Genomic DNA, 15,243 nt, shown 5'->3' on the forward strand with positions numbered 1-15,243 from the left:
CCATCCTATGAGTCATGAGAGTTTCTTTTTCCTTTACCCTACCACGGGTAAGCACCATAGAGTCTTCTCCAAGCCACACATCAAAATTACCCCACCTACTCCTTCTCACTCCCACAGAATCTCTCTTGGACTTGCTTATAAAGAAAATAAATAAATAAAGCAAAAAGTAGAGATTGCGTTGGTTATTCAGAGATGTATAGTAGTGGTTGTGGGGGTTTGGATAGTGAAGCATAAGGCCTAGAGTCACATGGAGAAAGCGGGGGGAGCGAGAGGGGGATGCAGCTGGACCAAGTGGCTGCTGAGGCAGGGCAGTTGTCCATGGGATAGGCTGGACATCAGTCCAGTGTATGAACTTTCCCTGAGGAGGCGGGTTGCCTTTCCAAATTACAGTGAAGCCCAGGGTCAAACAAACTCAATTCAAACTCCAGCTGTACCCCTTATTAACTGTGAGACCAGGAAAGTGACCTGACCTCCCAAAAGTTCAGTCTATTCAACTGCAAAATGGGGGTGATAATAAGCATGTCAAGGGATTGTTGTGAGAAGTAGATAAAATAATGGATATAAAATCACCTAGTACCTTGCTTGGCACCTAGTCAGCTTCATTAAATGTTTATATATTTTTTATTATTATTAATAAGTTGCTGGCTATTTGCATTGAAGGTCAATAATGAAAAATTTGGGTGAGAAAGGGTCTTCTAATATCTAAATCGAGACTAAAGAGTCCTCTTGAGAACAGTGAGGAATCCATGCCTGAGTGTATAGCTGCAGACATTAAGGAATATAAGGGATTTCTCAAAACAGGTCAATTTATTATCTTAAGAGATGAGATGGCATAGCTGAAGATGACTCTTCTTACCTCAGTTCGGTGTACAAGCTGCTGAGTTGCATCATCATTCATACGAAAAATTTCCAGAAATGGGTCAGATTTACTGAAGAAATCCTAAAACAGATACATAAACAAAAGTGAGTTGTTTCTCTTCCTCTGCACAAATACATCTAGTTCAGCCCTGGATCAAACACCTCTGGATTTGATCTTTCCCTATTGTATTCATCATCCTGTGACCCAACCTTGGCTAGAATAAACTGTTCTGAACTCCACATCCTTTGAGAAGGAAGTACTTGGTTAAGATCAAGGTATTCTTCAAAGATCAATCCAAATGCCAGTTCTTTGAGAAGCAATGTAGCTGCTGCCTTAAACATGTTAATTATAATTACTGTAAAGCCCATGCCTGATGTCTACAATATCTTGATCACCTATGGGTCTGTCTCTATGATCTGTTTCTTAGTTTTGCCTCTTGGTATGCTTGTTAACTTTTGAATACTAGGCACTGTGTAAAAAGGATTATAAAGCCTTTAGATGAGTCTTTAGCTTCTGGCAAAGGCCCAATCTATTTCCGATTCCTCTATTGCTTGGGTATGGCCCTTAAAGGGCTCCAATTAAAAGACTGGGTGTCTATGAGAGCTATTCCTCCTTGACCAGCCCTTGATGCCAATTTTTATTTGTGAGACCCTCAAAGGTTGTGTATCTCCATGATCTTTTGGTTCTAGCTTTTTGTTCAGTTTCTCTCTGTGCTACTTGCTTATTAGTGAATGCCTTCAGAGATGTCACTCAGACTGCTGGATTACTTCTTTTCTCTGAAGCACCTACAAAGCTTTAGCCACGGCTCTCTTAGTAGCCCCGAACTTCAGTATTGGTTGCTTCCCCAGTTCCATGAGACTACCAGAACCTTTGCCCAGTTTCTCTATTTCTTACTAGCTATTCCTGCTAGGCTTCTCAGCTTCCACATCCAAGTTGTTTTACTAATCAGCCTTGAGGAATTGCCTTGAGTGGAAAATCTGAATAGGATGTCTGATTCACCTCAATGGATTTTTCTTCTCTCAAGTTTTTCTTGGCCCATCAAATCTTGGCTGCCTTAGGACGCTCAAAAAAATGTTTCTTGTGTCTTATCCAGTGTTTATAGTTATTTTCAGTGGGAGAATAATGTAAAACAAACAGGTATTTTACTACTGGAAGCAGACCTAATTCGTATCCTTCTTCTGAAACTTTTTAATACTCCAATAGATTGTAAACTCTCAGAGAAGAGGAACAATGTCTTATTTTCCTTTATATTTCTATCCTTTCTCCAGCATGTTCCATAGTGTCTGGCTTTGAGTGGTACATAGTGCTTATTGAATGAATGAACCAATAGATAAATAAATGAATGAATGACATGAACACCTGGTATAGGAAGTTCTCTGAGCAATAGCCTTACTTATGACACTCTTATGTATTTCGGCAGGTTATCTGCTCCCCGCCGCAATCTAGACTGCAGCAAAGGAGAATAAAGCCATAGCCATCATAGGCTTCAACTCAACAAAATACTCTCAGGAAAAATACTCATCATACAGCCTTCATGATTGACGTTAGACTGTTAAGAAAGCTAAAACCTCTTCTCAGCTCTCCAAAGAACCATCTAGTTCTGTGGTAAGTCAAGTACACAAATAAACATATCTGAGGGCTAAGTAAGAATGCATGAATGAATAATAACAGAGAACACGGGAAGTTGGTGGATTTTGACTGGAAACCATAGTTTGAGGAAGGATATCTGTCAGGAGGAAACAGACTGAGTGAAGGTGTGAAGAGTAAACAGAGCAGGCACACCAAGTAGCTTGGTTCCACTGCAGCCTCAGGCTGTGTAAGGGAGGAATTGGAGGCAAGGCTGACAAAGCCAGCTCCATGATGTGAAGGGCTCTAAATACTCATCGGAAGTCTTTGCATTTGCCTTGAGAGGCAACGTAAAACCACAGAAGGATTTTGAACAGGAAAATAATACTGGCTCTGTAGTGAAGAATATCAATACTAGAAGCTTTGTAGGATACCTAAAAAGAGAAGGGATGGGAAATTGGAATAATTATTTTTCCTTTGGCTTTCCTCCTTACCCAACCAAGAACTAAACACCAAAATTCACAACATCCACAGTATGGAAAATACCCTTCCATTCTATTTCTAAAGATGCCTGTTTACCACAGCCTTAATCTTGTCAAGAACCCTCAAGGGTTGCTTTAATTAATAAGTCTGCCCTGCAGATCTTACCTCCCCACCAAAATGGGTCATTTTCCTCCCAGACACACAGCTAGCTGATTCCCACCTCCATACATTTACTCAAGACATTCTCTCCTGGAGCCTATTTCTGTGCCAACACACATCATAAGGAAATTGGAACCTCCTTCTCCTTTCCCTTCCCTGATGGACATGGGTCACATTAGCTTGTTCCTAGATGCCCTTGGGCTTCTTTTCCAAGAGTTTCAGGCCTTGAGTCCTATTTAGACTGTTGATTCCTCAGGGAATGTGTTTGCGAATTGTTCTTAAAAGTTGCTGTCCCTGTTGGAAGAACTCTATCGATTTTTTTCCTTTTGATAATTTAAAAATGCTGTCATTTTAATTTAAAAACAGGAAATAGAGAAAAATAGAAAGATGAAAAAATAGAAAGAAGGAAAAAAATAGCTCAATCGTACCCATAATTCTATGACTATCGATAACATTTTGGTAAACATTTTACCTAAAATCAAGACATAATTATCTTCCTTTTTAAAAACATATTTGTAATCATATTCTATGTCCACTTTAGTGCCTTATTTTTTCTCTGGGTAATACATTGCAATGTTTTTTCTATTTTATGTCATGTTCTCTTAAAACACTACTTAGGGCTAGCACAGAGTTGTTGTCACAGGCGGACACATTACGGAAAGACAGGTTGGATCTAGTCTCTGCTCTCAAGAAATGCAATCTAACATGCAGCGCACTGGCTTCAGAACTGCTTTAAAGTTCCGACTCCACCATATACAATCTGGATGCCCTGGAGCATGGTAATTTACTTCTCCAAGTCTCAGTTTCCTTATCCATAAATGGAAGGGTATCACCTTTGGCCTCATTGCTACGTGGAAGAATTAGAGAAGTTGATGCACATAAAGTGTTGAGTTCAGTCCTGGCACATGGTAAACATCAAAAAGTGTTGCTGCTATGATTATTTTCAATAAAAGAGAGAATGCATGAGGACACATTGTAAAGCTCTATGCATATATCAGGGAACCTTACTAAGAAGGCATCTAGTTTCTGGAAATAAAACAACTCATAAGGAGCTCAAAAATATCTTAAGTATACACTAAGACATCTATAGCTTAAAAACAACAGTTCTGCATATAATTATATGTGTATAATATATGATCACAATCTGGAATTTTCAGCCTTCTTTACCTGACTATCAGCACTAAGATGAGCCTTGGGACAGTTTAGTGCAATACGATTAATTATATAGATATTTTACCGGTTTTGTTATGGTGAAATTTTTTAATAGCTTGCATGCCTTAATACTCTGCCTTTTTAGTCCAGAATGAAAGATATTTAGTTAAGTGAGAGGGCAATCAGGCACAAGCTGGAGTTTGGAATAGAAAAGGAAGCAGTGTACTTCTAGGACAGTGATCTTGGAAATAGAATATTAGTACTATAAAAGATTGTCTGAAAGATTTGGAGTCATATCCAGACTCTATAGCTTCCTAGCCTTGTGAGTTTGGGCAAACTGTTTAATTTGCCTCACTAGACCTCATCTGTAAAGTGGAAATAATAATACCCATCTTTCAGAATATGGCTATGAATTTTGGAGAGGATGCAGGTTAGACCCCTGACACCTGGTACACTGTAGATGCTCATTAGTTATAATTTGCTATCATTAACAGTGGCTGGATTAGTTTTCAGGCAGGCACACCTGAACACAGTAAAACCATAGCCCAGCAGGCACCGATGTAACATTGCTTTAGAACAGAGATCAGCAAACTATGGTGCGTGGCCCAAATCCAACCCACTGCCTGTTCTTGTGAATAAAGTTTTATTGGAACATTGCTAAGCACATACATTTACAGATTGCTTATGTTTGTCTTCATGCTTCCAAGGCAGAGCTGAGTACTTGGGACAGAGACCATATGGCCTGCAAAGTCTAAAATATTTACCATCTGGCCCTTTATAGAACGTTTGCTAACCTTGGCTTTAGAGACCGATTGGTTTGCTTATACAGCACTCCACCAAACTTGTATAATGGGAACACTAAAAGTGCAGTTTATAACGATCGCTATTACAGATGTGGAGGCCACCAGTGGGAGAATCAGTTCCAGCACACCCATATGAATACTTTCTCAGGAAAGGGGAGAAAGAATAGTACCCTGTTGGCTTAAATGTCCCAAAGAGACTACTTACTAACCTACTTGTTAGATTAACTACTAATTAGCTGTTAATGTGATGAATGTGCTTTAAAAGTTAGAAAGCCCATCTTTTCACTAAATGACCTGCAGTGCTACTGGATAAACACTAAGTTATTTCTTGCAAACTTAATCTATTGTACCTGTACCTCTCATTGAAGACTACCTCTTGGATTTTAAGGATTCTGGATTTCCATTTCAGGTAGGTGGTCTGCTCACCAACATTGGAAAGACAAGTTAAAATATAGACCATGAATATAGCATTATTTTCCCCACATATTCATAATGCAATTTTTCAAATGTTCCTAGGATCTAGTTGCTCTCATGATACTTATAACCAAATTTTTAAAATTAAGAGCTTTAATTATTTCAGTGGCTTTTAGTCATGATATATTTTCTCAATTAATAGCTATGATAGGTTCAACTGCTAACATGTAGCTAGCTAGAACATCATTTAATGCTAAAAGCTAGAAAGAGGTTCTCCTTGAGAACCCCTGGGAACTACTTTCCAGCTGTGATGCGATGTAACTGTATTATATTATTCTAGCTTGATGACAAAAACACTGGGGCAGATTGCATGTTCCAAAGATCGCTACCACCATGTCCCCTGTCCACATGCTTTTCTACACTATGACTGCGCTGCTCCCCATCAAGGCTTGGCGCCCACGCCTAGCTCCTCAACTCTGGGTTGGCCTCACGGACCTCTTGTAACCAACAGAATGAAGCACAAGCAATGATGCGTGACTTCCAAGGCCACGTCAGAAAAGGCCACACAGCTCCCGCCTGGTTCTCCTGGATGCTCTCTCTAGGAAAAGCCTGCCACCGTGCAGGAAGCATGACTAACCAAAGACCACCATGTAGGCACTCTGGCTGAATCAAACAGCTGAGCCTAGTCTTTCATATGCCATCCCATGTGCCAGGCATGTGAGCAAACCTAGAGTGCGCTCTCCAGACAAGCCCCTCCACAAGCTGAGTATTATGAGTAACTTCTGTCAGCATCATTAGGAGCAGAAGTATTGCTCAGATGAACCCTGCCTGAATTTCTGCCCTCCAAAATGATGACATATAATAAAAGGGGATGTTCATTTAAGTCACTGGGTTTTGAGGTGGTTTGTTATGCAGCAATAGATAACCTGTGCAGTAGTAGTGTCTTTGGGCAAGTTATCAAAACAATCAGAGCCTTCATTTCCTGAAGAGGCCCTATGAGATAATCTTCACGGTATCCTCTTGTTTCTTAAGTTCTACACCTTGTTCTCCTGTCTGAGACCATTCACCTTCTAGTCCAAACTGAAGCAGTGGCCTCTGCTTTGTTCTGAACAGGGTCTGCTCCTCTCTGGATACTGAGGAGTCTGGGCAAGATACCAGCTCCTGATAAAGGAGCGGGGGTCTGCAGCACTAGGGCATTGAGGCTCAGTGGTGACCAGCGCCCTGGGCAATCAGCACAGTCAAGGGGGGAATGGCCATCTAGAACCACCTTACATGCTATATGGGGGCTCTTTCAGTTTTGTGAGCAGTGCTCATTGGAATGAAGGGAAACTGTTCAAACCCCTTCGAGACAGTGGGCCCACTGACAAACCCCAAAGTCTCATTACTGTGACATTAGTCAGAGGACAAATTAGTGGTAATTAAGAGAATACTAAGAAGATAGAAGGCATTTTTAAGCCATTTAATGAGTGGCTTAACATTGCGACACACTGACCCAATGGCTTATACTGGCACCAGAAAAGACACTACAAAGAGTTTGGTGAATTATTCTGAAACCCGGAGATGTGATGGGGAGAAAGAGCATAATTGTCCCAAGGAAGTGAAGGTTAAAAGCGTACACCCGACTGAAATCAATGCGCACTGCAGCTCCCAGCCCCAAGCTCATGGAAATGTCAAAAGGCAGCAGTTTGTGAAAGTTTCACGCAATCTACTCAGGACACTAAAAAATTCAAATATAATTCATTTAGAAGGAAAAACTCTTTCCTGGTGTCCCCAGGCAGAATGAATTACCCTTTTCTGGACACTCAGGTTACACATCACTTATCATGCTATAATGGCTGTAGTATTATTATATCATTTATTGTTTATAGTTATATTTCACTTAGATGGTGAATTGCAGGTTGTGGTGTGACTGTGATTTAAAGTATGTTCTTTTCCCATCCACTGGTGCATAACAAGCACACAACAAAGGTTTGGTAAATGACTGACAAATAAGTGAATAAATGAACAAATGAAAGACTAAATGAATGAATGCAGAAATGGGCTGAGTATTTTTGTAGGTGAGAGTGAATGAGATATGTTGGGATATAAGTGACTGCTTAAGACTTTAGGAAATTACTTTAGGTGCTGTTTTACCTTTTTCAGCCTAATGCCTGTAAGCAATTGTTTGAAAAAGTGGTGCCACATCCCCAAACGCCCTCTTCTCTGGGTGTACTCTAGGGAAATGGAGTCCTTCGTGAATACAGTTATTAATGTGATGTGCCTTCTGATTAAAGATATGGTTGAAGGGAAATCATAAATATATGGTGAGGACATCCCCCTTTTTTCTTTTTCAAAGAAATGGAGGCTGCAGAACTTTTTCTGTATACACAAGACTAACATAGGCTGTGACTGGGTGGAAGATATGAGATATAATGGAAAGAATACAGCTGGGAGTTAGACAGACATGGGGCCGAAATACCAATTGAACCACTTATTCACAGGATGTGGTGACCATGGGAACATGCTTTGCAGGGGGTTACAGGGGGCGCAACTGACCAAGGGCCCCAGCTAAGCTGCTCGCAAATCCAACTCTGAACTTGCACCAAGACCCGGCGTCCCATGGGCTGTTCCCAGCCAGTGACTGCATGTGCAGTCGAGGAGGCCAAGGGCTAACTCCACAAACTAGATGTACAGTATGTAGTAAACCTTACTGATCTTAAGGGTCTAGTTCTTATGGTCCCCTAGAGGTTTGTGATTTTAAACCTCATACCAAATACTTGGGAACAAATTTTGAGCTATGTGGTTACTTCCCCCAAAAGCCTTGTTGTGATGGAATTGTTTTTCAGTTCCACAAAGTCTTAACTGTTTTTTTTTAAAGTCATAACTGTTCTTATTTATCTTAAGATTAACTTGTCTCATGTAGCAATTAAATAAGGAACAGGACAGATAAGTGAAGAGCTTGGTTCAACAGTTACACTCGGTAAAACGCATATGACTGCAATTAGAACTTGGCCTTTTGAAAATGATTAGTTCCTGAAGTCTGAAGCATTCCTTTTTCTCATAACACTCCATCCATCCTTAATTCCAGGATAACTTTCAGGTGAAGACTCCTGAACTTGGCAGCCAGTTTTGGCCCCAGGACTCCTTCATGCCTTGCTGAATCTTCTAGATGGCATGGCATTCCATGACACGGCCACCCACCCTTCTTCCCCTCTCTCCTTTACTCATCAGACTTGCTTTGTGGGCTGACAGCTCCTCCAGACTTCCTCCCTATGTTCCCTACACAGGCATGTCTCCTAATAAAATCCTTCTGTATTTACTCCTGTCTTGGATTATCTAGACTAACACAAGTGACCTTAGACAAGTTACCTCATCTTTAAATCTGTTTCCTCATCTGCAAAACAGTGTTAATAATGCCTGTTGCATGGGAGTTATAACAATGAATAAATATGATAATGCATGAAAAGTTTTTAACCCTGGCAAATATAGGTGCTTAATAAATGTCACCTTTCTTCCCTTTCACATCTTCCCTTTTCCTTTAAAATGTCCCTAGCAATGGGGTTAAATCATATTTGCCCATGCACATCTGACCTGTGGCATTTGGGAAGAAAATGAAGTGTTGGTGTAATAAAAATGTCCTGTATTAATTATAGTTCTCTCCCTCATCTCCTTAATGAATTCACAATTTGGGGAAAATCTTACTTTTCAGATCTCCCTGAAATCTTTGATTTTTTAATAATGTGGATTGAAAGGGAAAACATAGCTGTAGGGGAAAATCTGATTAAACTTTGTGTGCTGGCTTTATTACTTCCTTCAATAAGGTTAATGTCAAACACTTTACCTTGTCATCCAATTTCCGTGCGTTGAATGCAAGTTCAACATAGTCGTCATTGCCAGATAATTCTTCAGCAATCACCTGAAGGAAAAGGCATGCATCAGCCACAGTAACGGTTGGACCACTCAGCCCAGGGACTCACGAACAAATTTTGCTCATACTTGGTTCAAAAATCAACAAAACCTGATGCTGGGAAAAGAGTTTTCTACAATGTTAGTGAACATGGCAGGGCACTTTGAGATGCTCAAGGCAACTCTCTGGACTAGACAGCAGTAGATAGCTAGGTTTCATTTATGCTGAGTGTGAGAACAAAAGAGATGGGGCAGCAGTCAGGAAGAGTTTCTTTCTTTATAGGTCATACAGCATTGGATGGCATGCCCATAAATAATTACACACACACATTTTTCCTTTGGAAAGTTGCAAATAAGGAGAAGCAGTAACATTTCTCCATTGCTTTGAGTCAGACCAACATGGCATGGGAAAGTAAACCAGTCCCTAGTTTTTTCCAGACCAATGATTATTTGGCCATCAAAAAAGTGTTCTAATTTCTATTTTTCAAAAAAGACTCTCTTTGGGCTTTCTGAGATGTAGGCAGGAGAGGGGGAGAGTGAGGTGGGGGGAGGGGGAGAGGAAGGGGCGGGGGGGGGGGGAGAGAGAGAGAGAGATCTAAGTCCTTAACTCTCAAGAACAGAATACCTGACAATGTTTTTGGTATAAGTGAAAAGACAGTATTACTTAAGAATTTCTTTCATAATGTTACATTCCAATATTTAATAGTCAGTGACTCTCAAAGCCTTGGAGCAGAAATTGGTGGAAAAACTTAGGAAAAAAAGCAGTAACAACAAAAATCTAGGGACCCGTCTAGTTGCAGATAGGTTCAACCATTTATAAATAATGTTTAGGACTTCACCATGCATTCAGGGATGGTAGCATGTGGATACCCTTATCAAATTGCTTATGTCGAGACACTGACCTTCTATTCAATCATATCTCCATTCCATCTGAACTCAACCTTTCCATTATGAATTGGATCCACAAAGGTAGCCTCTGGAAAATTTTATTTTACACCTAATATTAAAGCCAAAATTTGCCTAATGAGTAAAATCCACCCCCAAACCTGTGAGCACCCAAGAAGTAGGAAACATGAGCCCAGATAAACAGTAAAAACTCAAGAACTTCTTGGTAAAGCAGAAATCATCCTATTTAGATTTTTCATTTGGTTCTCTTTTGCACCTAACCACCTTAATGCCTTGTACACTCCACTTGAGCAGTGGTCTTCAACAGCTTTGTGGTCACAGACACCTTTGGAAAGATGATGAAAGAAAAATTTGGACATATTTTCAAGTGTTTTCCAAAAGCGAATAGAATCATTGTTTTGATCCAAAGACTCAAGTTTAAGAGGAGTATTGAAATATTTAAAATTAAGGAGATAGAGTTTCTGCGGGATGTGTGGGAAGGAAATCCCCGAGATGTTTTAGAGAAAAGGCGGCAAGATGAGTTTCTGTTCCTGTGAGAAAGCAGCATGGCAAATCTGACCCCTAGGCCTGCCACCCAAGGCTTCTCTGGGTTTTGGGGGTTAGTGAATGAGCCTTTGGGTCCATGGCTTTTTGAAGCCCCCATGGGGCCTTCAAGCCATTTGAACCATTTGTTCATGATTAAACATGGCAGTCAAGAAAAAGCTTTGACATGACTGCATCATTTCAGATATTTAAGCAACAAATCTGGGTAAGTTATTGTAAGAAGGGTCGCAACTTTCAGTAGTAGGAATTCTTTTGAAGTTTTCCTTCAGAAAGTATCTTACATTAAAAAAAATCAGTCACTGTCAAGTTAAAAAGAAGTGTTCGAAGGAACTCAGGACATTTGCTTCCTGGCAAATTGTCTCACTAGCAATTTAGATTCTCCTGGTCCTTTCTGTACCTTTCATTTATTTATTTATCTTTTTTTCCAAACAGCGAACTGGTTAGACTACTTTCGCTACCTTTCTCAAAGGCTCTAATACAAGACATCAAAGTTTGAAATATAGGAAAATCTAAGATTTTATTTAGAAGTACTTCCCTCATTGCCCATAGAACATTCATGAAATCGTATAAAATTCTATAATATATGCTGTCCAAAATAGTAGCTGCCACATTAGTAGCTATTGAGTACTTCATATGTGACTTGTGTGACTAAGCAATGAGTATCTCCTTTTATTTCATTTGAGATAATTTTATTTAAGCTTAAATAATCACATGTGGCTAGTGACTACCAAATGGGACAGCATAGCTCCAAACTATTACACTAAAGGAGAGAGTTAAATGCTGGGCTCTCTGGCCCTCACAAAATCAAACCTTAGGTTAAATGTGATTAGAGCAAATTTTTAATCCTCAGAAAAATGAGAGGCAGCAATAGGTAGTTTTGATAATTTGAAAACCCCACACAATTCCACATCCTTCCTTGGACCATGAGCTTACTTGGAGTTACTGAACTCAACGACTCCGTCTCTGTCCCCCACTAAAATGTATATTGTAATTGCAGAAGTGCTAGTAAAAGCAAATGGCTTTGCTTTCAGATCCTTTTTCTTTTACCCCTTTTTCCTAGGGGTGAAGGCTCAAAAGATACTTGGCAGAATGGAGAAAGAAGAAAAAGAAAGAGGTGGCTCAGACAGTTGAGCAGTTGTGGCATCAACCCCCAATAGCCACAGGGCGTGCTTCCCGCAAGTCCGGCTGCCCCGCCCGGCTCCACCCAGCGCCTGGGCGACTGCTGCCGAGAGCCAGCTTACCGTGATGGAGGACTTCCCCGCAGTATTCCCGTGCTTCAACAAGGATTTGGACAGCTTTCTCTGGGAGACAATCTGCACAAAGGAAACGAAAGGTGGAGATATTGGTCATATAACTGCAGGTCTATTTTTAAATTTTTCCTCTACAAAATTCGGCATTCACAGCTCTGCTTAGAATTATGCCACCTATATCCATTAATTTTCCAAGGATTGTCCACGCATCTCTTTTAAATACAGGTTACTCCCTGTTTCCTCTTATGGCATATGGTGTAAGAAAATGTGTGATGAATTACAGATAATTCAGTTAATTAGGAAGTGGTTAAATGTTGCCGAGAGATTTGTATCAAAATTAGAAGGAAAATATTGGATATATGTACATTAAGATAAAGTAGGTGGAATTTCAGAATGATCTCAAATTAGCACTAAAACCTCTGTGCAAAGTTGGGGATGCGGTGCAGGGAGGGCAAGAAGCCCAAGATCTAAATATACACCTTTTGTAACTATTACCTCTAGAGTTCTATTTTTAATATATTCATTAAGAAGCTATAAAGTAAGTCATCAGGAAACTGATGCTCAGACAAGCCAACAAGAGTAATTGGGATCCTCTCCATGATTAAGTGTTAATCCACAACGTGTGGTGACAACTACAATTGTTATTATATTAGGAGCTATTTTTAGCAGAACCCGCCCCATCCCCCTGTTCTGCTCTTTCTTCCTTTTTTTGAAAGAGGAATGTAGCAAAGCATTGAGTCCCCAGTGGGCATGCTACTCATGATTCCCAAAGGAGAAAAGTATTCAAAGATTCAAGTGAAGGCCATGTTCTTGCCTGGAGAGAACAAAGCCACCCCTTGTACTAGGCAGCTTCTTGTGTAATTCTCTCTCCTTGAGTGTGGGATGGATCCAGTGACATGCTTCTAACAAAGGGAATACCATCAAAATGATGGCACTCCTGAGATTAAGTCATCGATTGACTGTGGCTCTCTCCTTGCTCGCCATCTCTCCCTGTCTCTCAGAGCCCCCTGGGGAAAGCTGTGAGAAGCCATAGAGGGCAGCCCATGTGGCCAAGACTTGACGTCTCCAGCCAACAGCCAGCGAGAACCTGAGGCCTGCCAGCAGCCACATGAATGAGCGTGGAAGCAGGTCCTCCCCCACGTTGAGCCTTGACATAACTCAACAGAAGCGTGTGAGAGACCCTGATCCAGAGGACCCAGCCATACTGCCCCCCACACCCCCGATTCCTGACACACAGAAACTGTAAGATGTTTGTTTTTAAAAGCTGTCCAATTTGGGGGTTACTTTTTATGCAGTATTGGGTAATAATACACATTATTTACAAGAGAGGAAAGGAGGTCACTGTGAAAGGACCTCTTTTCAGGGAGACAAACCTATTCTCTGAAATTCTAATATATTTTTGCCTCTGTGTTCGAGCAACAAAAAGTTCTGATTGTGTTAGTGTCCAGTGCAAAGTGTTCAGAGAAATTCCCTAGGCTAAGCATATTTAAAGACACCAAAGTTTAGTTAGCTATAATCTGAAGGGGAAAGAGTAGTTCTGTAAAAAAAAAAAAAAAGAAAAAAATCACACAGTAATGATAATTATGACAAGGACAATGAAAGCAATGGGGACTCCCATTTAAGGAGTACATATTATGTGGCAGATGTTTTATTCACTCTACAAATATTTACTTAGCTCTCATCATATGCTGAGCTTGGTGCTAGGCATGAAGAATAGAGTATTAAGCAAAGTCAAATGCAATTTCTGACCTCACGGAGCTCATGTTCTAGTGGGGGAGAAAGGAATTAACCAACTGGTTATATAAGCAAAGAAAAACCATCACAAAGGAGAGATGCACTGGCCATGATGGGGACAGTGAATAGAGAGGTGGTGGGTGGAGGAGAGGGGACCACCTAACAGTCTCTTGCAGGAGTCCAGGCAAGAGACGATGGTGGCCATAAAGATGGAAAGAAGAGGTGGATTTATGAGGTATTCATCTATAAAACAGTCAGAATTTGGAAATGGGTTGAATATGGAGAGAGAGAGAGAGAGGCATCATACATGCATCACTGGATCAGATGGTCATGCCATTCACCAAGTTAAAGGACATGAGAAGGGGACATGAAGTTTGGGAGCAAAGAACATGAGTTCATGGTTAGAACAGAGCAGGCTGAAGAGGAGAAGAATAGGAAAGGAAGTGGAGTGAGTACATGAAGACAATTCTTTCAGTAAGTTTGGCTATGAAGTGGGGAAGAGAGATAGAAGATAATCTGCAGAGGAGGAGAAATCGAGTAAGGTTTTGATATAGCAGTCACTTTATTGCTAATTTCACAGCCCCACAAATTTGGTATTACTAATTTTCTTTTCCAGATTAAAAAAAAAAAAGACACAGGGAGTTTAAGTATCTTTCCCAAGGCCCCAGAGCTAAGAGGCCCAGACCTGAACACAGGTCTGACTCGGGGAACCAACCTCCAGCAACATTCTGACTGGTAAGCAAACTCATGAAAGAGATTCAGAAAGTTTTCACAGCTGGATTTGTACTATACATGTTTGCTTTTAAGCCCTGGATCCCATGTTATTATGCTTAACCCTGGAGAAGATTGTAAAGAAATAAGCAAGTTAAACCTCAAGAAAGAAGTATCCTGAAGGCCTTAGTTAAAGGCAGTATAGCATAATGATTAAGAATATGGGCTTTTTATTTTTAAATTTACAGTTGGCTATCAATAAAATGTCATGAAAAAATTTTCAGATGATAAAGGAATTAGCATTCCATCCTATCGCTATTTCTGAATCCAAACTCCTCATCTTTTCCACCCTACTTACTCATTAAGAAGGTGCCAGTGGCTCTTATTCTATAGACAAAATCATTATCCCAGATATGAAAGCTACCATTTCTTAGAAAAATGTAGAAATTATTCTTGAACTTGAGTTGAACCAAAACACAGAAGAAACAGAAAACAAACAGCAAAAAAAGTATTAGAAGACTGCTTAGTTTCTCTCCAGGGGTTTTCAGCAAGCAGAGATGAGGAAAACAAATGAATAAATAACAAAAGGAAGGTCACCAGTAAGCAGTAGCCAGGTCAATATCAGACCGAAGAAAGGCAACAGACCACGTTTCGAGATAAATCTGGTCTGAGAAATACTTCAGTCCATTCTCATGTTTCACCCACATTGGTTACCTACCAGTATGGCTCCAAGTGACGCCAACAACACTCTCAGCACTGTAATAGCCCACGCACTGGG

At 40.4% G+C, this 15,243-nt stretch overlaps 1 protein-coding gene across 1 annotated transcript in view; it reads right to left on the bottom strand.

The window, feature by feature from the left end:
* CPNE4 (copine 4) overlaps window positions 1-15,243 on the bottom strand; it is a 299,611-nt gene that overhangs the window by 111,310 nt on the left and 173,058 nt on the right. The window contains exons 3-5 of the mRNA XM_054595926.1: window positions 12,012-12,083; window positions 9,257-9,331; window positions 857-940 (exon numbers count right to left, since the gene is read on the bottom strand). Coding sequence (XP_054451901.1) covers window positions 857-940; window positions 9,257-9,331; window positions 12,012-12,083 — 231 coding nt within the window. The remainder of the gene's footprint in view (window positions 1-856; window positions 941-9,256; window positions 9,332-12,011; window positions 12,084-15,243) is intronic.

Source organism: Pteronotus mesoamericanus, unplaced genomic scaffold (genome assembly GCF_021234165.1).
Source record: "Pteronotus mesoamericanus isolate MK-2021 breed Mesoamerican mustached bat unplaced genomic scaffold, CSHL_Meso_final scaffold_54, whole genome shotgun sequence".
NCBI classification, from domain to species: domain Eukaryota; kingdom Metazoa; phylum Chordata; class Mammalia; order Chiroptera; family Mormoopidae; genus Pteronotus; species Pteronotus mesoamericanus.